The following is a 22,748-nucleotide window of genomic DNA, read 5'->3' on the forward strand; positions in this document are numbered from 1 at the left end:
TTAAGCGGCGGGGCCGCCTCGCGCCCGGCCCCCGGTGCCGGCGGAGTGATTCACTTCCTGCCTCGGGCCCGCGCGGCGCCCGGCACCCTCGCCCCGCCTCCGCGGCCGCGGCCGGCCTCCTCGTCCCTCCCATTGGCCCGCGCGGCGCGGCCCCGCCGGCGGCGCGCCCCCATTGGGCGGCGCGGCTGCCAGTCGGCGGTCGGCCGCTGCCCGGGCCGCCGTGCCGGTGGATGTCAAAGGCTGAAGCGGCGGCGCCGCCACAGTATAACTCGTGGGGGCTGCGCGGCGGCCATGGCCACAGCCGCCTCCAACCCCTACAGCCTCCTCGGCTCCGGCTCGCTCGCCCATGCGGACGGCGCGGGCATGCAGCAGGGGAGCCCCTTCCGCAACCCGCAGAAGCTGCTGCAGAGCGAGTACCTGCAGGGCGTCCCCGGCAATGGGCACCCGCTGGGGCACCACTGGGTGACCAGCCTGAGCGACGGCGGGCCCTGGCCCTCGGCGCTGGCCGGCGGCCCGCTGGAGCAGCCCGACGTCAAGCCGGGCCGCGAGGACCTGCAGCTGGGCGCCATCATCCACCACCGCTCGCCCCACGTCTCCCACCACTCGCCCCACGCCAACCACCCCAGCGCCTGGGGCGCCAGCCCGGCCCACAGCGCCTCGCTGGCCCCCGCCGCCGCCGGGCAGCCCCTCAACGTCTACTCGCAGGCCGGTTTCGCGGTGGGCGGCATGCTGGAGCACGGCGGGCTGACCCCGCCGCCCGCCGCCGCCGCCGCCGCCGCCGCGCAGGGCTTGCACCCGGGGCTGCGGGGCGAGGGCGGCGGGGAGCACGGCGAGCTGGGCGGGCACCACTGCCAGGACCACTCGGATGAGGAGACGCCGACCTCGGACGAGCTGGAGCAGTTCGCCAAGCAGTTCAAGCAGCGGCGCATCAAGCTGGGCTTCACCCAGGCCGACGTGGGCTTGGCCCTGGGGACCCTCTACGGCAACGTCTTCTCGCAGACCACCATCTGCCGCTTCGAGGCCCTGCAGCTCAGCTTCAAGAACATGTGCAAGCTGAAGCCGCTGCTGAACAAGTGGCTGGAGGAGGCCGACTCCTCCACCGGCAGCCCCACCAGCATCGACAAGATCGCGGCGCAGGGGAGGAAGAGGAAGAAGCGGACCTCCATCGAGGTGAGTGTCAAGGGCGTGCTGGAAACGCACTTTCTCAAGTGTCCCAAGCCGGCCGCCCAGGAGATCTCCTCGCTGGCAGACAGCCTGCAGCTGGAGAAGGAGGTGGTGCGGGTCTGGTTCTGCAACCGGCGGCAGAAGGAGAAGCGCATGACCCCGCCGGGCGAGCAGCCGCAGCACGAGGTGTACTCCCACGGCGTGAAAACGGACACGGCCTGCCACGACCTCTGACCGGGGGCGGCCGGGGCAGCGGGGCTGACCGGGGGACCGCCGCCGGGGCTTGAACGGACGGCTGCCGAGCGGCGGGAGAGGCGGAGCGGGGGCTGCCCGCTCGCCGCCGGGGCAATATTTCTCTCTCCGACCTGTCCGCCGATCAGTGCACGGTGTTTACTCGCAGACAAGGTTTGTTTTCGGTCTCGGCTAGGACGAAGGGGAAAAAAACAAAAACAAACAAAACAAAACCAACCCACACACAAAAAAGGAAAAAAAAAAAAAAAGAAAACCCACGGGAAAAAGGAAAAAAAAAAAAGAAAGAACCGACAGAAAAGGAAAGACAGATGTGTGCCTATGAATAACCTTCCAGCGCCTTGGTTATATCAGCTGTATTTCAGGTGAATCTGTTTTACAATAGACTAGTTTTGCATTTTTAAAGACTTATATAGCGTTTTTAAATGTCTGAGGTGTTTTACTACAAACTGTACACAATATTTGTGACCTAATTTGTATCGAATTGATCAGTCAAAACGTTTCTCCCTTCCCCACGCACCGGCAATGTCACCCAGCGGGGACGGGGCAGGGCGGCCGCGGCCCTTCCTCCTCCCCCCCCCCCCCCCGAGGAGACGGGGTTCCCCTCCGCGCCCGCGGAGCCCCGCGCACCCCACTGCCGCACGCAGGGCTGTCAAGAACAGGCTTATTTGTTGCAGCTTTTCTCTGCCTTTTCAAGAACTTCCCAACACCGTAAAACGGTCGGGTTACAATCCTGACCTCCCCCTTCTTCTCCCAAGGAAAAAAAAAAAAAAAAAGATTTCTAAGAGATTTATCCGAAATTAAGCATCACGAACAAAACCGTGGCATTGGCCAGTCCTTTGCTTTCCGAAGATGAGTTGGGCTTTTTGACCAGCGCCAGACTGAGAGGTCTGTAGTAAAACACCTTGATACTTCTGCGCTTCGGCTTCGGAAATCAGTTTTTCTGTATTTTGTTTCGATAGTGAAGAGGAATGAGGCGTCTCATGAATTTCGGGGGGGGGGGGGGGAGGGACAGAAAACGCCCGCATTTGGTTCACGCTGAGCTTATTTCCGCGTCCCAGGGAGATGCTGGATTTGGTGACAAGCTTTTATTTAAAAAAAAAAAAAAAAGGGAAAAAAAAAAAAAGGGAAAACAAACCGAACAGGGAGAAAAACAAAACAAACAAAGAAAAAGTCACTAAAAGGCTAAAACCATCACCATTTTTTCGGCACAGGGCAGTGCTGAGCTGTAACCGCCCCCTCCCCTCCGCCCGCCCGTGGATGTGTTGTGCACAAGGGCGGGGGGGGTGCAACGCCCACGCACCCACGCAGCCGCTCGCGAAGGGGAATCGCTGCTCGCGTGTGCGTGTGCGGGCACGGCCAAGTTCACCCGCTGCACCCGCACCCTCCCCGCGGCCGGGCTGGCTCGGGGCCGCCGGGCGGGACCGGGCCGGGCGGGACCGGGCCGGGCCGGGCTCCCCCCGCACCCAGGGGCCCCCCCGGGCCGGGCCGGGCCCGGTACGGCCCCGCTCCGCGGCTGCACCCCGCTCCGCGGCTCCCCGCACAGCCCCTCTCCTTCCCCGGCCTTCAGATTTTTTCCTTTCGACATTTATATTTTTCAAGTATTTTTCAGTAAGCGCTAAAAAAAAAAAAAAAAGGAAAAAAAAAAAGGAAAAAAAAGGAAAAAAAAAACCAAACTCGACACTGAGGACCTGCCTATTTCTGCCAACTTTATAACTGTACAGTTTTGTATATTAAACGTTTTTTGGAAGTTATTAATTTAAAGAAAGATCATTTAGTTTATTCATTTAGTAACTGATGTATAATAAACGCTATTTTCATTAAAGGTTGCTTTTTTCAACTATTTTATCCAAAATTGCCTATTGCAGTTGCCAACAATTATTTATTTTCAATAAATTCCGCATTATGTTTAAAAAAAAGAAAAAAAGAAAAAAAACGTTTCAGAAAGAAAGAAAGAAAAAGCCTAAATGGGTGTCGGAAAAAAGAAAAATAACAACGGAACACACGAGTGGCTGTAACGTTTGGTTGTCGACCAGTTTTAGTCAAGGGATTTATATTGACGCAATATTTTATTGTTGTAAACGGAAAAAAAAATTTAAAAAAAAGGTTTAAATAAACATTTTTACAAAAAAAAAAAAAAACCAACAAGAACAAAAAAAGGATTAAAAATGACCTTGCGTTGTGTGTGCGCTGGCCGAGCCGGGGCTGCGGGCACGGGGACCCCCCGGGCCTCGCCCCCCCCGCCGCACCGGGCTCCCCCTCCCCGGGAAGGGCCGGCGCCCTCCCGGGAAAGGGGCTGGGGCCGGGCCGGGCCGCGCCGGGCGCGCCGCTCCCACCTGCCGCGGGGCGCGGAAAAGGCGCTTTTGGGGGGGAAGAGGCGCTTCTGGGGGGGGAAGGGGCTCTGCGGCTCTCTCGGGCCCGGGCAGCGCCGGGCAGGACGCGCCGCCGCGTATATGGACCCTATAGAGCGAGATCGGTGTGGGTATGCGTGTGCAACGTGCGGCGGCAGGCGCAGCGCTGCTCCTCGCCTCCGCTCCCGCGCAGCTCTGCGCGCCCGCGCTGCGGCCGCCTCCTCCCCGCCGGCCGGTGCCTGCAGGGGCCCCGGCGGGGGTCGTCCCCCCCCCCGCCGCCCGAGCAGCAGGAACGGGGGCACGAAGGAAGTTCCTTTTGTTCCGTCCTTCCCTCCGCCCCACCCTCCCCGGGCCGCCGGCACCGGCAGCGCAGCGGAGGGGCCGGGCCGGGGCTCCTGCGCCCCGACCCCCCCCCCGCCTCGGCCCGGGCCGCCCCCCGCTCCCCCTGGGCGGGAAGTGGCGTGTTCGGGAGGAACAATAACAGTTAATCACATCTAATGGGGTGAAACGGGGAAGCTCCAGCCCCGGCAGCCGGGCCGGGCGAAGGGAGGAGGGTGGGTGCTGGGGGGGGGAGGCAGGCAAGCAGCAAACTTCACGGCAGCACCGGCGAAATGGCCTTCGATTTTTTGTTCTTTCCCCCCTTCCGAAGCTGAACCGTGGGGAAAACAATAACCAACCCTTCTGCGAATAGCTTAGGGGAGGGGAAAATTACCTCTAGGAGTCCTGAGAAGCGACCCGAGCGAGCTCTCTTGTCTGTATAACCCAGCAGCAGCAGGAGCACGAGTGGACAGGCACCTTCCCACGCCGCTTACAACGAACGTACAGTCCTGTACCTGTTAGCAAGAGGGATTTGGGACGTAAGCAGTGGGCGATGCTTTGTTTCTTAACCATAAATCTGATTTTTTTTTTTTGGTAAGTCTTTGCAAGCTGCAGCACGGCGCAGACACCACGGTGTTGGGGGTGACGGGCCTGCGCCTGCCCCTGCGCCCGGCAAAGCCCGGCTGCCTCCGCAGCGGGACGACAACCTGCAACTGCTTCAGAAAGGATTACAGCAGAAGGGGAAGGAAATATAGCCCCCCAAAATCACATTTCTCAGTCAGCTCCAGAAGCAAAATAAACGTGCACCGAGTAGCGTGGGTACCAAAGCGGGAGTAAATGGCCGCGGTTTGTAAACAGCCCCAACCAAGGACACGGAGGAAAAGCTTCACGTTAAAACATACCCTACGTGGTCACACTGGCTCTTAACGTTCAGGGTCGTGAGAGGTAAAGCTCTCGCAGCCAGCGTTGGTTTGGAGGAAGGGCAGAAGGCGTTTCACTGAAATTAGCCTGTTTTAGAGCCCTTTGGCTGTTCTGTAAATACAACTACAGCGAGGGCTGCGTTATGTGTTATTTTAAAACAGATTATGTTAAGAGACAAAAGAGATGCAATGAAAGGCAAAATCAAGTAAGTTTATCAGCAGAAGTACTTCAAAGACTGCTTGAAAGCTGGAAAAAATAGGGAAGGAGAATTTCATTTAAAGAAAAGAAAATCTCTGCTTGTTATTGCCCATATATTTCAGTATTCCTGTGAGCAAAAGGAAACTCTTTTGTGCCACCTAATGTTAAGTAGAGATCACTGTTGTCTTCTTTGCTGCCCATCATACACCGTGTGCGTGGGGATGCCTCGGGGTGCTGAGCGCATCCGGGCGGAGCGGGGCGGCTGGGGATGCTAAGCATCCAAAAGTCCCACCAAACCAAGGGCAGGAAAAGAAACTTCAGCTTCACAGTCATGGATCAGGTTATCTTCTGAATTTAGGAAATCATTAAAAAAAGAACTCAAGAGGGGGTGGAAAGAAGCACAGGGTATAATCAGAAGAACGAGAGACTCCAAATTTGGTCTTTGTTAGAATAAAGTAAACCCCGAACGAGCATATCCAGGCTTTATATAAGCTGCCCACCACCAAGCATCTATCTCAGCAGCCTCTGCAAACCTCCGGGCTTGCAGCAGCTGCCCCTCAGCTCTCCTTCGAGGACCGCAGTGGCCTTGCCTTTGCATCCTTTGCGCACACGTGTCTCCCGGTACGAAGAATTTATGGTGTGTACTTAGCAGCCGCTCGCACTAATGGAAGATACTAATTTAGTACTGAAATATCTCACGCGGTCCTTTAAAGAAGAAAGGGTTGAAAGAAAGCATTTCTCTGATAACAATGAATTACACCGCTTTTGTGATTTTAATGGAGAGTGTTAAACATCTTTCTTTAACAATTTTTGAGGCTGCATCTCCTTTGCTTTTTGTGTTATATGAAACCTGAGGCTTCCTTTGGCTTTAAATTTCAAATATTCCCAAGCCGTGCTCTCCTCCCCTCTAGAGAGGGCCAGGACCATAGGAGGGGGTTCACTTGGAAGCAAAAATTGCTGCAAGTAAGCAGAGATGCTATCCCACTTCATAGTGGTCTTTATAGATCATTCAGAATATGGACCAGTTCGTCCCATCCATACCTAGACTACATTTGACCAACATGCTTTTGAAATCCCTCAAAATTAAGTAATTTGAGTTTTTCTTTCTTTATTTTTAAGTAGCAATTCCAGACGTTCAGGCAAAGCAGACGAGAGCACCCGGTCCTATTGGGCCTGCATCGATGTACCAAAATCGCCACCGATTTTTAGGGCAGATCCACATGTAGATGGAGGCACGTTTAAAACACTAAGTCCTTCCCCTGGGAGCCAGGGAGCATGCGGGGCTGGGGGGGATGCCCTTCCGCCAAGGGTCCGATCCCAAAACCCAGACCCAATTCATCATTTTACTCACCAGAGCAGTTTCTATTTAATTTGGTGAGCTCCTCCATGCAAATGAAATTATTCAGTTGTGTCCCTGCACAACCTCACTCAAGGCTCGATCCTAGAAGAAATGTATATACAAGATTTTAGGCAGGTGACCAGTCCCGCTGAGCATCCCCGAAAATCCTCGCCAAGATCAGGGCCTACGTTTGCACTCGCTTTCCCCTTTTTCTAGCATCCTGTAACCAATAGACTGGAAAGGCTCCACAGCAATTACATATTTAGGATATGTGATAGCTGCAGTTAAGATCTTTACGACTGATTGCAGGATAAAATTTACTTCAAATGTGCAAGAGCCCATTTTTAAACCCCAGTCTTTCAGCTGCTTTCCATTATATATATTCTGAAGAATCAAAAGCAATTAGAGCATACGAAGTCTAAATGGTAAATAATTTCCAAATCAAAACCTTTATTAAAGCAATAAGCATCTATTTTGTTAACACTGTAAGATACGGAGAGGGCCAAACTAAATAACTTTTGGTTTAATGTAATGAAAAGAAAGCCAGAGTTCTATGCTGAGGACTGGTATGTGAAATCTCACCCCAAATGGGTTTTTGGTTGAGTTTTTTAAGATTCGGGAAAGCAGGGTAAGCAAGAGGATTTAAAACCACCATTTTACGTGGTGGTGATGTGAACGGTACCACAGTTTACACACGCTTGTGAAGGGATTTGTACATGGATCTGTGGCTTGCCGATTCACAGCGAGCGCTACGTGCTACGCCGGCTTGTAAATATTTGTAGAATCACGTCCTTAATTAAAATGGCAAACCAGTATTAAATCTTGGAAGGGGATAGACAGAGGAGAGCGAGGAAGAGCTGTCATTGGTAAGAGCCTGTCAACACGAAGTTAAAAAGCTAATGGTAAATATCATTTCTGCCGGCTCTGGTTTTGTGGTGCTATCGATCGCTGCGTCCTGGCTCTGCAGCTCCGTGCGGCTCCTGATCAATGTTCTGCCGGCACCGAGCAGCGCTGAAACGACACCGAGGAGTCTGCTGCTGCAAAAGTATTTTTTAAAACGTGGGTGTTTCAAGCAGTGACTGTGAGAAGCTGGGCAGCAGCCCTTCTCACCCCTGGTACTATTAAGGAACCGAAAATGCTGCTCCATTATTCTGCTGCTGGATTTTTATTTTTTAAATGATGCCAGTCCTTGACTTCTGCACCTCAAGTACAAATAATATTTACCCAATGTAGAAATGCCATTTCTGAACCAAAGTTGTTTTCCTTTTTGGCCAAAGCATGAAGTTTTGTTTTGCATATTTATCTTCAGACTTTGGGAAGGAAAAAATGAAATAAAATGAAATAAAAATCAGCTGACAGATCTTACTCACCAGAAAGTGGCTCGGGGTGGGGGGGGAGCGACAACGTCTGAACTCCTCCTGCCATGTCGGCTGGAGTGCAAATGGAGGTAACACGAGCTGCTCCCCGTTCAGGGCTTGTACTTCTGTCTAGATTATGGGATTAGTCTCTGTTACATCTATCTGCAGCTAGGAACTTGTGATCCAGTTAAAGCAGCTTGAAAGGCACCCAGCAGGTGCTGGGGGTCCGACTCCGCAGCACAAATTCTGTGCAGTTACGGGGGGAAAGCAGGGGCTGGCATCGCGCGGGGCTTTCCAAGGCTCCGTACTGGAGGGGGGAAAAGGAAAAATCAAAGTCCTGCCAGAAAACACACTTGCAGGCAGGGACAATTAGCCACAGCCTTTTTTTTTCCCCCCCCTAGATCCTGAAAATGGAGTTGCTAAGTGAAACAATGCATAAATGCATAAATACATAAATGCATAAATACAAACGCCGTCAAACCTGAGTTTGTGAAGCTATGCTGCTCCTTGCTCCGTACACACTGTATGGACATACTGGATCTCTGAGACCTAAGAAATGCTAATTCAGTGCTGGAATTTGGAGTTTGCAGAAACTGTCCTGTCAATGTCACAGGGGATTACTAAATCTACAGGAAGATTAGAGCTCTGCATATATTTAGATTATCGATTTAAAACTTTATTACCTTTGATACAGCTTCTTCACGAAGGAAACAATTCAGCAGCGGGAATTCTGTCCACATAAAGCTTTTGCAGGGTCGAATCCTTCTGTACAATCCTGCTTTTCAATAGAGTAGACAAATCTCTCTGTAGGTGATGCTACAGAAACCCAACACGAGTGCAGGAACGACACGGCACCTTATAAACACAAAGTCCTGCCCTGCTCAGCCAAAACTTCTCCTAACCGCAGCAGAGAGAGGATGCTACACACCCAAAATTATACAGCCATGATAACTTTTTAATGGAAAAAGTAATAGTATAGGTTTTACTGTCATGTATTCTTCATACTATAGTAAAGCTGTAGTACAGCCTAAGAAAATCTGCCTTTGTAACAAGATCTATACAGAAATGAATACATGGTAATGTGACTGGCAATGGTTTTCTCAGAAAAATATGCGGTTGCATAATAAGATAGTTATAACAGGATTAGGTTTCAAGTACAAAGCTGAAGTTCAAAGATTTTTTCAGGCTGGTATATGAGAAAATTACAAACCGGGATTTTTGAGCTTTCAGTTCCCCATGGTGGAGAACCTTTGTGACTAAGCATCACTCAGGCCTGTCTCAGCTAAACCTGGGAAAACGCTGGCCCCTGTTGTGCTGCAGCCGTCCCAAGATTGGCTTCAGACGAGTACAACACGCAGTCGGGTAAGGTCCCGGGTTTCCCTCCTGCGATCTGCACTCTCCTGCATCCGACACTGGAGCTGGTCATTCGGGGCACAGGAACCTGCACATCCAATACTCGGTGCTGGCTCTCAACCCTTTGTGCAGAGGCTTTTTCTTTCCTAGAGGAACAAGCACTATTGAATCGCTCCAAATGAACAAAAATGGTGCATGGAGCAATTTAAACCCAATTCAGTAAAAGTGAGCACCTGTTCCAGTACCTTCATCATAAATCCAGATTAAAAAAAGTAAAGTCTGCATTGTCTGATATGTTTTAGTATGCTGCACACCCATTTCAGATGATCTCCAACTCCACCACATCTGAAGCTTCAAACTCACCGTGTACATTTTCTGCTCTGTCGCATTCTTCATCCTTGACTATAAAATACTTTTTGCCATTTTATTCAAAATAAAGCACATCGAATGAAAGAATACCAAACAACTATTTTAGCAGAAAAGTCTTGAGGGGGGGTTTCCTAATCTCCTAAAGAAAACACATGCACAATTAGTTGCTGCTACCTCTTCTGTATATTGAAGGCAGGACAAGCCAGGAGACGGAGCAAGAGGAGGGCAGACACCCAGCACGGCCATAGGAGAGTTAGAAGAGATGAGTTCAGTGGGTGCTCGTTTCCATCCCCATTACAACGACTGTCTTCAGCAGAGATTTATGCCATGCCATTTCTTCCTCTTGCCCCAACCTAAGTCACAAAAATGCGGTATCGGAATTGTAACGCCTCATATATTCTAAGGAAGATAATAGTAAACTGCGCTGCTTTGACCTTTTCGGGATTTCTGCTGTTTGATTCACTCGCCGCGGCCATCCCTCGTGTTCGCAGCAGTAACCTGTGGGGATGCAGTACAGCGGGGGCCAATCCAGCTACAGAATATTGAAAAGGTTAAAGTCTATGTTTATGAGTCTATTAAATGTTTATAGTCTTTCACAGGCTATACCGGGCATTAAAATTATGATATCTCATTCTCATAACAAACACTGTAACGAGAACAGAAAATGGCAAAGTATGAATCTGTTCTGAAGGCAACATTTGTAATGAGAGTACAAAACCAGCACAGTATTAATTTGCTCCTTTGAAATAGTCAAAAAGGAAGAGATGACGCCACAAACCAAAGCCACACGTAGCGTGACTTGGCGACGGATCACCCAGCCAGAAGGTACCAGCGACCCATTCCACCCAGCTTCCCATCTCCAGCACCAACCAGCAGTGGATGCTGCAGTGGAGATTAGGAAACCTAAAGAGAGACTAGACCTTTCCTTCAGTCCTCAGAGTTTTTAAGCTAAAGTGCAAAAAATACAAATTCTTGGAGACTACTGGCACAGAGCCGTGCTGCTGGGGACACCATTCCTGTTCCCACAAGCTCCTCGAAGCCTGCTCAGACCACCATAAGCTGTCTGCTTTGCTTTTACACGTAACAGTGGGGTTTATAGGCCATTAAACACTGTGCACATATATTTTTTTATCTGTTCTAAATATATCGCATCTTAATTTCACTGCGTGTTGTAAGATGGCTACAGTACATTAACGAGCACCCATGAATGTGGACAATTTAAACCTTCTTCAGCCAGGCTCCAAACACACCCCACATCCCCTGGCTCCATTATTAGTCCCCTAGGTAGATCCAATCCTATGAATACGTGGGAAGATCCTACCATAAGCAGAGTTTTGGTAACCCGAAAAGGAGCGGGTGCACCAGGGACTTCATTATTCCTGAGCTATTTTACATGAGAAGTGACCAATCGTGACTTAATTTATTAGTTCTCCAGTCCCACATCCTACAGTCTCGGCCAAGGCGATGCTGTAGGCACCAGCCGTACCGTCCCAGCAGCCTAGTCCCCAGCAATGTTCCTCAGGCACCACAAGGGAGAAATTTAAAGAGAAATTTGAAGATCGCCGCTGCTAGCCATGGGGAATTTCTCCCCAGCGTGAGGTGCAACACAGGCGAAAGTAACGGAGAACCAGGTTTCTTTGAACTACGACGGATAGTGATATAAAATCATAAATAGACAGACAGGCACACGTAAACACGCAGAGGATCAAAGGAGCCAGCCTAAGTGCAGGCAGCGAGCTCGCAGCAGGGAAGGGCTTGGAGGCTGTCCAGCCGGCGCTCACAGTGGTTTGAAAGGTCCCCCTAAAAGTAGGATATCAGCAGGCTTCAGTTCAATGCACCCCACAAATTACCCGGTTTTGATGGCCAGGGAATAGCCAGAAACTTTAATGGAAAGGGAAAAAAAAAAAATCTTTCCACCCTGTTAGCGGGTTCTATGCTTCAATGCTTTTCTCACCAGAAGAAAGGTGAGAAGGGCTACTGAGAAATAGCAGTGGGTGTTATCGTGGAGTCCTCCAAATCAGTGAAAGCCACAAACTTTGTAGCTCCGGGGGCTGCTGTGGACAGCTCGTTCTTCCCAAAAGAGTCTGTATTGTGGTGTGACCAGCGACGAACACGAAGACTCGCTTCTCCAATACCTTAAAATTTATCTATGTGTGTTCTAACACCTCTAATGCCTTTAACCACCACTACCACCACTCGTCTGGGGAACTATCTTCATTTTGCATACAAAGCTGTCTACAAAATGAATCTGTTCTGATGACTCAGGGTCCCCTGCTACTGCCAACTTGCATTGTAAAACAAAAGCAAGACCAGGGTTAAAACACGGAGAGGAGAAGCCAACACACACTAGCTTTACCTGCAAGACTCCGATATTTGCACAGTTGATGTTACACCAAGAAATAAGAGTGCTGGGTGACTGCAGACCTCCTGATGATTGCTGGGACCTGGAAAGGAGATGGAAACTGGGTAAGAAAGGACCAACGGGGGGGTTTGTCAAATGAAAAAACAACTGGCTAATAAGTTACAGGAAAACATCTTTAGGATGGGCCCAAAAAGGAGCATTAGCAGCATTCTGCTAACATATCCCTTCAGAAACAGCACGGTACGCCTGGTGACTGAGAAAAAGATTAAACCCCCCTACTGTCACTCCTTATTCAGATAAGCTCACAAACATTGAATGTGTTGCAGTAACAACCCCAGTGGCACCCCGAACCAATCTATGGGATGGAGGGGAAAGGATTTATTCACCAACTCATGGGTCTTGCAAAACTCAAGTAGTATTTGTATTTAAGGAAACCATCCGTATGAACCAAACCCCACCAGCTCAGACCAGCGCTCCACTAAGCCTTGTCTGCAAGAGTTGCCAGTGCCACCTTTTTTGAAAGATGCAAGAAAATCAAAGTCATTGTGGAATAACTTCTCTGAGGATGCATCTTTCTCATCCCTTGATTGATATTTGGTTTATATAATATATTTTCTTTAAATCCTATCCTAAATAATACCCAGAGCGGTTTTGTAATGAACCACCAAGGTCTATGCCAGACTAGGGAGTGGTTGAAAGTTTCCTTTGTGTTTTCTATCAGAGGTGATACCTGATTTACACCAATAACATTGTGTCTGGGGCATTTTGGATCTGTTGTTCCTTCTAGATGCTCTTGTGGCATCATGGCACACTAACACAAATGCCAAGAGCCACCAAGAACTGAGCTCCAACTCAGCAGTCGGTAGATTAATGTAAAAATAAAATTTCATCAGTTTTGAAGGCTTAGCAAGTTCCCCTTTATAATCGATTCAGTTTATAGGTAGCTATAATCTATTTTATCAACTCAGATTGACTGATTAAAGTATAAGTGAACTAATGGTTACTATATCATATATATCAAAAAAATATATAGATGAATTAATAGAAATACAAGAGTCGTGTCTTCTAAAATTCAACTTTTTACTTGCTGGGCACCATGCTTAATAGACCTCTGGCTAATGTCCAGTTTTGTGGTGGTGATACCAGTGAATTCTTTAAAGAATGGATCATCATTATTGATGAACTTATAAGAAAGGTTTTGAATGCATTCAGAAATGAAAAAAGCCTTGAAAAACCAAGATTGAGCAGGGACCAATCCCATCAACTTCCCACTAAAGCTAAAGCTCCCATCACCGCAGCAGAGCAGGGTCTTGCTGCCTAAGGACCTGGGGATCCAAACAGCCTTAAAGGTCTCATCCTACCCCCATGAAACCTCTGATTCTCACCGTGAATCGCTCTATTTACACATATATTCTCCTGGCAAAAGAATAAAGATAATGCTCCTTTCTGTCGGCTGTAAATGACGAAGATAACAATTCAGGAAGAAAAACTCCCAAACCAAAGCCTTCTGCTCTCGTGAGCTACTCAAAGACTGAACTTGAAGTAACTTCTGCTTAAAAAGAGCTGTGAAAATAAAATATGCAAAATCAGTATTTTTTCTTACTATTACCTCAAACAAATTTCTCGAGAAAATGACACTATATTTTAATTTTAAAATCACTTCTGATAACGGGCCATTAAAATGGCAGTTATTACAAGTATATGAAAAGTAAAAACAAGACATCAAATATAATGATGTCATTGATGTTTATTTTACTTTCCGCTATATCCCTAACATGCTGTTTTATTTGTTTTGTAATAAAGTATTAAAAAACTATATACATAAGACATTATATGTTGCAAAGGATTAAAAACGTAGACACCAAACCAGGATTAGTATCACTTAATAGAAATCCATGATTTAAAGTGAACTAATATGCAGTACCCAGGAGGGACTGAGACACCTCAACCCAGGGGAAGAGGACAGGAGGAATTGGGCTGTTAGGTGAGGAAAGGCGCGCGGAGAAATTGGCCATCACAAATATCCGTCCCAAACACTTTATGAAAACCAGACGTTTAAAAAAAAAACCAAAAAAAAAACAAAACAAAAAAAGAAAGTCTCACAAGGTTTCACAGCCATTTAAACCCAGTCGCAGGAATTCAATGTTCTTTCTTGGACCGTGGCCGTCATTTACTTCTCGTGTTGAAATATCGTGAAGTTCCCAATTAGGGCCAGGTTTCCCCAGGGCGGCCGCCCTGCGCGAGGCAGCTCCGTGTGTGGCATCCCAGCCCCGCGATGACAAGCCCCCATTGCCCTCCCAGGCAAAGGAAGTTCCTCCTGCTCTGCAAAACCAAGGCAGGAGGAAGAAGGAAACGAGAGCACCAAAAATGTTGTCTACCGGGAGATGGGAGGGTTTCAACTTCCCCTGCGCCCAGCTGGGCGTGCTTCTGCACAGCTCGCTCTATGGGAGGGGGGGGGAATCAGAAAACCTATAAGTGGGGTGTGGGCTGAAGTGCTGTGGGATGCTCTGCCGCGTACGGCAGTCCTGGGTTTAGACAGCAACTTTTTGGGGCTGTTACTGAGCTGCTGCATGTAATGCAGGCGGTTCCTGAGCTTCTGTGGTGCTAACGCAGGTCTTTGCGCTCCAGAACCACCCGTGTAGTAAAATCATCATCGTTGAATGTACTTTAAGGAGTAATTATTCTTGTATTACAGAAAAACAGCCTTTACAAATTCAATTCACTTTAAAAAATAAAATAAAATCCCAAACTAGGAGGTTTTTTCCCAAAAACTACCACTCCTTCCCATACCCAAAGTAGAATATTTGGTCTCAGTTCTAGAGCACAAATATTTTTTTCCGTAACTTTTTTGGGGGTCTCTCTGAGCTCTTCCACAGAGGCGTGGAGAAGTGCAGCCTGACCATTAATTTCTGCCATCCTGCTTGAACATGAAAGTATTAATGTAGTGCGTTCCCACAGCAAATATACCGGTATGAATCAAGGCGATGAAGAGAATACAGCAGGGTACTGAAGAGGCAGGGTTGTTGAGCTGAGCAGGCAAGCTTATGATTAGACAAAAATTGTACTTTCTTAACGGTGCTTAACATCTACGCGATGGATCCGAGCAATATATTGTGCAAACATCTGGTGTTCCAGTGGTGAGATGGATCACGTGGACGGATGATCAAATACAGCGAGGCTCATCGCTCTTCCGTCGGAGACGCATGGTCACGCAGCGAAGGCGCATCTTTCTACTTGCTCTGACTGCTGATCTATTGATTTTGAACCGCTCTGATTCCCCCTGTGTCTGGCTGTAGATGCAGAAGAGATGAAGCAACTGGGAAATCAGCAAAGCAGCAAGCTGAGCAGTACAAATTGGTAAAAATTATTTAATACTGGGAAGCTGATCTAGTCACCCCCTGGTAATACTGTCAATTAAGTGTATGAAATTAATATTAATTATCAACAATGAATTGTTTGCAAGTGTAATAATGAATAGAGAAAATAAGAAGAAACACAGCACATTTACAATGCAAAAATGTTGGCTGTCTCTGAATATTTCCTCTGAAATCTGTTTTGGTTCCATTAAGAAGTACATTCATAAATATATTTTCTTACTATTTGAGTTGCAAATCAGCCTAGACAGATTAGAAAGTGCCACAAAGCAAATGTATACACTGAAATTCTGTCTGATCCAAGAAGTTATATTCATTTAAAAAAAAAAAAAAAACAAACCCATCAGAAAAAACCCCACAGAGATGCTCAGCAAGAGCAGTCATCTTTGAAAAAGAGGAAACCAGCAGCACTTGGAAATATTTTAACAAGAGAAGCACACACTGGAATGTCACTCCCAGCCCATGCCGCATGCTGATGTGCTGATGCCTATCAACAGATTGCAATAACTTTCTTCTGATGTTGGGAAAAAAAAAAGCCAAAAGGAAATGGTAAACCTATTCTATAAGCGAAGAAATCTTAATCTCTGATATGTAATTTATAATTGGTTTTAACTAATAATTTTAAGCCATTTCTGGATTAGAAGCGCACTTCGCTCTGCACCTGCAAGGAAGGTATGCCAGGGGAAAATGCTGTCGGAAAAAGAAAGGCCCGGACCGGGGTGCGAGAGGCCGCTGAGCTCCCTGACCCCAAGGGAGGACAAGCTGGTGGCAAACCCTGGCTTCCCCTGCCTCCCCTCTCCTGTGCACTGCTTTTTCTTCCATTCTAGTAATTAACGCTGGTTTGCCCTCTTAACTTTACATTTAAAAGGATGGAAACCTTCAAATACATGAAAAACATTTTCTGCTGTGTATAGATGGCATTTGGGAGAAAGTGCTCAATGTCAAATATTCTTTTGGGATGGTAAAATAGCGCAACTATTTCAAACAGGAGGGCAATTTTTGCGTGCGTCTCTATCAGTCTGGGGGAAACCCGTTCCCCTTGGCATGGCATCTGCTAGCGGGAATCTTCTCCTTTGCCATTAAAGCCAGCTATGCTCTCAGAGATGCAGGAGAGGCCTTGATTATACCACCACTAACAAGGGCATCAAATTATATAGTGTATCACAGGGAGATTTGATCAAAATAAATCTTTAGAGAAATGTTTCCCTCTAGGACTACCTTCCTCCACCCCCAAAAGTTTTCAAAATACTCCCACCTGACATATGGTGCAAGCATAGTCAAGCCCAAAGGCACAATAATTGTTCATCACCAATCATGTTAGTTTTTTTAAGCTTGTTTATAAGCCCAGAAATTAAGTTTTCCCTATTTGGGATTATTTTCCACTGTTTACTCAGCTGAATTGAAAGGTGACTCTAGCTTATAGGTTAGGAAAGTATTTGGTATGGGAATTTTAGCTATCTTGTGTGGGTTTTCCAGGGCTGGGTTCTAGGAGAGCCAGACCCAGGCAGAGGGGCAGGAGGGTACAGCGGCAGGGACGGTAGTGGAAAAAAAGGATGCAAGCAGTTGGTCCTCCCAGTTGGCTGGGTTTTCAAATCTATGTGCAATAAGTGAAGAACAATGGAACTCAGTAAAAGGACAAGTTCTCCCATGGTGTTTGCCTGAAAGGTTTAATTTCTTCTGGAGCAAGAGCGCGGTCTGTGCCGGCACAGCGAGTTCCCGGGCACGGGCAGCCCTCGGAAGTCTGGGAATAAAACAGCTCGTGACTCTAAACCAAGACCAGCCCCAGGTTCAAAGCAGCTCTTCAGAAATATCAGGCAGTTAACACTCAGTCTCCAATTCCAGAATCTACACTTAGAGTGAGGAAATATTAAGCTACAAATGTTCATTTAGCTCATTTCCTACCAAACGTCTACGTTTGCTTTCCCCGCAGGGCTCCCGTGGAGGTGGGGTCGGGCTGTGCAGCGTGCCCGAGGAAGCCGTAACCTCAGGCCGGTATCACAGGAGGCATTTTCGCCCCACGGCTGGTGCAGAGCTCAGGAACGGCTGGGTGAGGTGAGCAAAAAACCGTTGCATATCACAAAAATTGAGTTGTACGTGCACCAGCCTGCTAATACAAGTCTGTGTATGAACATGCCTACGCTTTCTTGAAGGACCCGCATGCTAACCGAAGAGCTGATTCACTTCAGAAACCTGGAGTGTAACAAGCAGTATTAATCCTTTTTGAGAGCCATGTATAAAATGATGGATCAGTTATGCTGCTTGAGGGGCATAAATATCATTTATTAAGACAATCATGGTTAGTTCTTTGCAATTTTTATTTTTAATAGAAAGCATGAATCTCAGTTAAAGCCAGATTTATGCTCACCCTTGCCTAACCCAGGGCCAGGATCTTTGATCCCAAATTATTTAGGAAGGGGAGAACTCTCACCTGCACGGGGCGTTTCTGCTTGGAATGTGCAATAAGCAGCAAAAAGAGTAAGATCTCTGGGGGTTAAGTCTTTCAGCACCCTCAGCGTACATCATGGACTTAGTTGAGCCACAAAGGTACGTGTTATAGCTGGCAGACTCTGGAGGAAGCTCCTATACCCCAAACAAAGCAGCTGTTTACAAGGGGAAAAAAATTCTTGTAACTCAAGGAAATGAAAGCAGTCTAAAGAGAGAAAACAACTCTTTAGCTTTACAATGTTGATTTATACTAATCTAAGTAGCTATTATTATGAGCTGATCTGTGGCATTTCTGCCCTTCCTCCAATCTGTCACAAAAGCAAGACATTCAGCATTACTTATTCAACCAAATAAAAAAGAAAAATGGTAGAACCCAGATGAGGTGTTTGTTCCTGCAAACTGCTCCTCTGTTGTTGCTTAAGGAAAGCAGCAATGCAAACTGGATTATATAGAACTCATACAATACACGCAGTAAAGAAATAAAGGCAAATTACTTACCCAGATTCTTCCCAAAGGCCTTTGCATTTTTTTGCATAAAGTAATCCGTTACTGAAATGCATTTGTAGGTGCAACATACAATTATTTTAAAAGCACTCGGCAAAATGACTTACAAATTTTGGGCAGAAACTGAATAAAAATGTCGTTTCCAGTTTGAATGGTGAGAGAAACGGAGACAGTGATAATGTCACGTTGGGATTTCAACAGGAGGACTCGGGCAAACAGCGCTTCGAATGGGGAAACACCCGCTATCGCCTGTCGTGACGAGGAGTAATGAGAGCCCTGAATCTCTCCCAGAGCCAGAAACAGATCCCCGGGAAAAGTTCCCACGAACACATTGCTGCAGGCGGCCATCCCCATCGCCTCCATCCCAATGCCCACCAGCCCTCTCCCTGCTCCGACTTCTCCCTTTCCCCCTGGATGGTCGGGCTCCCCAGGCTGACTGACACCCCTCTGCACGTGGCAGACACCAGGGGTTTTACAAGAGCCTGGGGGAGTTATTGTGGGGGTTTATTCCTTTTTTTTAAATTTTATTTGTGCAGTAATTTCTGTCCCTCCTCCCCATCCTGTCTTGCAACATCACAAGAGATGGTTCTCTTCTAATTGGAAAAAATTTCTAAGTTAAGCTCGTCAAAATGCACCAGCCACAGGGATGCGGGGTGTGGGAATGGCCGTAACCCGCTGGCCGCGGGGCTTTGGTGGGCCAGCCCGCAGCCCGGCGAGGCGGAGCGGGGACCCCCGCGCCCGCAGGAGCCGGCCCCGCTCCCACCACCCTTCTCAGCCTCTTCTGCATTCAAACAGCTTACACGTTTAACAAAAATCTGATTCACTCTTTTAACGAGACTCTTTCAGAGCATCAAAAGGCAAGTGAATCTTAAAATTGAAGTTCATAGGAAAAGCTTTAATTTGGACAGGAAAAATAGGGATAACAAACTATTCAACCTACAGCTTCCCTCCGAATGGGTTTATGTTCCGGTTCACGCTGGATCGGCTTCAGGAGCCAGAAATCAGTGTGCACATTAAAAGCAGCTGCAACCCTTTGAAATTTATGGGAGACGGAGGGAAAATAATTCTGAATAATACAGGTCCTTTGGCATTAACTTAAAATTATTTTTTAAATAAATTGATTGTAGTTTTATTTATAAGCCCAAGCCTTCTGCAGCTCACAGCAGAAAGACGACCTTCAGCTGGTGTAAACCGTCGGAGCTGGAATTTAAAGGAATTGGGACCATTTATGCTTAGTAAAGCTCTGCTCCGGAGTACTGCTCAGGATCATATGAATCCCTTCTCTTTCAGGAGAAAGGCTGTCTGAATGTCACTCACATTGCCCTTTATTTTTATCCATTAGACAAACAAAATGAACGATCACATTTATGCCGCGGACAGAAAGCAGACCCCACAGGCTATACGTTGTGAAAAGAACTCTTTCTACCGAGCAAGATAATGCTTGAAAAGGTGAATGAAAAGATTTTAGTAAAGAGGAAAATGTCCCTGTAGGACCCTTCCTAATTCTGAGCTCTTCAGTAACGTCAGCCTCGCTAATCCATACCTAGCTGTGAGTTCAAATGAAAAATTCATTAACTTTGTGTCCTTTAATTTATTAGGTGTAGCAACACTCCTCATCAGGGGAAGGGCTGAAAGGAGGGGACAATCAGGGCTCTTTTATTCTTCTTGCAAATCTACGGGCTGACAAAGGGAGAGGACCAGTTTGTGAGAAATTACACTCGCCTAATTAGAAGAGCCGCTGTTTGCTCTCGCAGGCACGCCAAAGCCGACCAAAGGAAAAATGTCAGATCTGCCATCAAAGACCTGAAATGGCCACGGCTAAAACCATGCCAGGACCAGACAACAGCGGAGGCACCTCGGTGACCATTTCATCCCACGGTGGGACATAAAAAGGGAACGCATCAGGAACAAGAATAACAAAGTCTTTTATATAGTGAATTAAAACTGAAATCTGGACTGCCTACACCACAGCGGGACAAGATGCTGCTTTATATCCGCTACACCAACTGCTAGATACCTCTTACACCCGTGTTACGGCACGTTGTAGAGTTTTTCCCAGCAAACGGCCTAGGAAAGCTGAGTTTGGGTGCGGGAACCAAGGGTAGGAAATATAAAGGATTTTTTTCTCCGAACGCTGTCTCGCTTCAGGGGCTCAGGGATCACATCACAGCCCCTCTCTGCTCAGCTTCCACAGCTGAACCTGGGAATAACAAACCACTCCCATCTTTTCCATTGGGCTGATAGAAGGATTCAGTTTTATTCACAGCAACACAGTATTTTGTCCTTACGTGACCCTCCCTGGTGTCCCTTCCCTCCCTCTTTGGAAAGGAATAAGTAATTATCCTTATTTTCTGCCAGGAAACGCAGATAGTGAGTGGGGTGAAATGGACTGCAGCCAGGGCAGAGCCAGCAGCAGAGCGGTGTCTCCAGCCTGCCAGTCCCAGGACCTATTAACATTAATGCTTAATTAGTGTTTACATTTTCCAAGCAAAATGTAAACACGTATCTGCACCAGCCAATACCAGCTGTGATGGGAGAGTGATGTTATCCAAAAGCAATTTCCTCTCCTTTCAAAGGGGCATCTCCAGTAGGTAGGACCATAAAGCAGCATCTGAATCGCGACACCTCATAGCGTGCATTTACAAAGCACAGCAGCGGGGTCGTATCACCAGTTACGAGGTAAGACCAGCGACTATTTAGACCGACAAGAAAGGCTCAGTAAAGTTGTAGGGGGAAAAAAAAATCAACAAAACCCACAAAAAACCCAACCCCTTCGAGGATCCTGCAGCAGTCATACATGATTTCAATTATGGAAACACAAACTGTCTTGATAGCCATATGGACATACTCTTTGAAGAAGCAAATTATTGATACCAAAATTAATTGTTCTTTGGAACAGCAGAAAACTCTGAACAGCTGTAAAAAATGTTCACAAAGAAATCTGAGTCTAGTAGAGGTTAATCTGGGTTTAAGTTTCTCTACAGATATTAAAATGAAGTTCAGCTGAGCCAGAAGTTCATAAAACCAGCTTGTTTTTCATGCCCGTATCTTGCTCGCAAAACCGATACAGATGCTCTGGCTGTTGGCCCTCCACCCCCCAAAACTGAAGTCCTGTTTACCCAAACACATAGCGTGTCCCTCTGTCACCAGCAGTACCTTCCCCAGGCTGGCTGGCCAAACGTCTCCTTCCTTGTGGTCCAAGTTCTCCCACTCCAGGGATCCCGTAGACAAACAGTTGGAGGAGGATGTCACACGTGTGAAGATTTTCTGCTGCGATTACTGAAAAAACAAATCCGCAAATATTCTCTGTCACTGATATTTCTAAAATCTCTGTCACATGGGTGTTAGGATAGCAATTGGTCACAGTTTCATGGGGGATGGATACGAGGGGGAAGGAAGAGCTTATGTTTATGATCAAGTGCTTTTTTCAAATATTGGAAATTAGGAAAGTGCTACAGCACCTCCTGTATGCCCTAAAAGTCAAAGAAAAAGTCAGTTGGTCTCCTCCTCTGTAGGACACCCCTGGAAGGAAACCTTAGGGGTAGAAGGTGAGCAGCTTTCTTGAGCAGCAGAGCTGAAGCAAGACAATTTTTCTGGAGGTGGGGGGGTGCACAGTCACCTATTTCTCACTAACCATGTGCCATGCTGAAAATCAAATACAAATGTTGATTTTGCAGCCATAAACTGAGTCCTTCTAGGGTGGTGGGAAACTGTCATTGAGAACGACCAGATCTGATGCAGGAAAAAAAAAATATAACCATCTGTTAACTGTATATAAATGGCCATCGGTGCTTACATACAACATCTACACAAGGACAGGTGAGATACGTAAGGTGCTAATGCAGCTGCCTAAAGGAGGCAGGTAGGATGAGAGGAAATGGCCTCAAGTTGCGTCAGGAGAGGTTTAGATTGGGTATTAGGAAAAATTCCTTTAGTGAAAGGGTGGTCAAGCATTGGAACAGGCTGCCCAGAGAGGTGGTGGAGTCACCATCCCTGGGGGAGTTCAAAAAACATATAGACACGGCACTTTCGGGACAGGGTTTAGCAGGCATGGAGGTGTTGGGTTGACAGCTGGATTAGGTGATCTTAGATGTCTTTTCCAACCTTAATGATTCTATGATTTCTATGATTTCAAGAATGTACGACATGGAATCGTCTCTGAGGTTGAAGACAACTATCCCACAGTGTTACCTAAATGATGCATAACCTAACCTATAAGGACTAACCTGGTCACCTGGCAAGAACAAGAGGTCATTCAGGCTTAGGTGAGCAGCACAGGGAAAGAGCTGGCAAGACATTACAAGCTATAGTTAGTAAGAATAGTAAATAACACAGTAATATCTTTATTCCATCTTATGGTAGAATTCAAGTTTTGGTACTGTGACAAGGAAACATCTGAAAGCAAACGGCACCTGGGAACACGGACATTGTCACCATGGCTTA

The 22,748-nt window shown here is 47.3% G+C and overlaps 1 protein-coding gene across 1 annotated transcript; it reads left to right on the forward strand.

Annotated features, from left to right (window-relative positions):
- The first annotated feature begins 204 nt into the window (after positions 1–204).
- On the forward strand, positions 205–2,418 carry POU3F4 (POU class 3 homeobox 4). The gene has a single exon (XM_072876867.1). It carries the CDS (start codon positions 292–294, stop codon positions 1,396–1,398), a length of 1,107 nt encoding a protein of 368 aa, XP_072732968.1. The 5' UTR covers positions 205–291; the 3' UTR covers positions 1,399–2,418.
- The last annotated feature ends 20,330 nt before the right edge of the window (positions 2,419–22,748 follow it).

Source organism: Ciconia boyciana, chromosome 12 (assembly GCF_034638445.1).
Source record: "Ciconia boyciana chromosome 12, ASM3463844v1, whole genome shotgun sequence".
Taxonomy (NCBI): Eukaryota; Metazoa; Chordata; class Aves; order Ciconiiformes; family Ciconiidae; genus Ciconia; species Ciconia boyciana.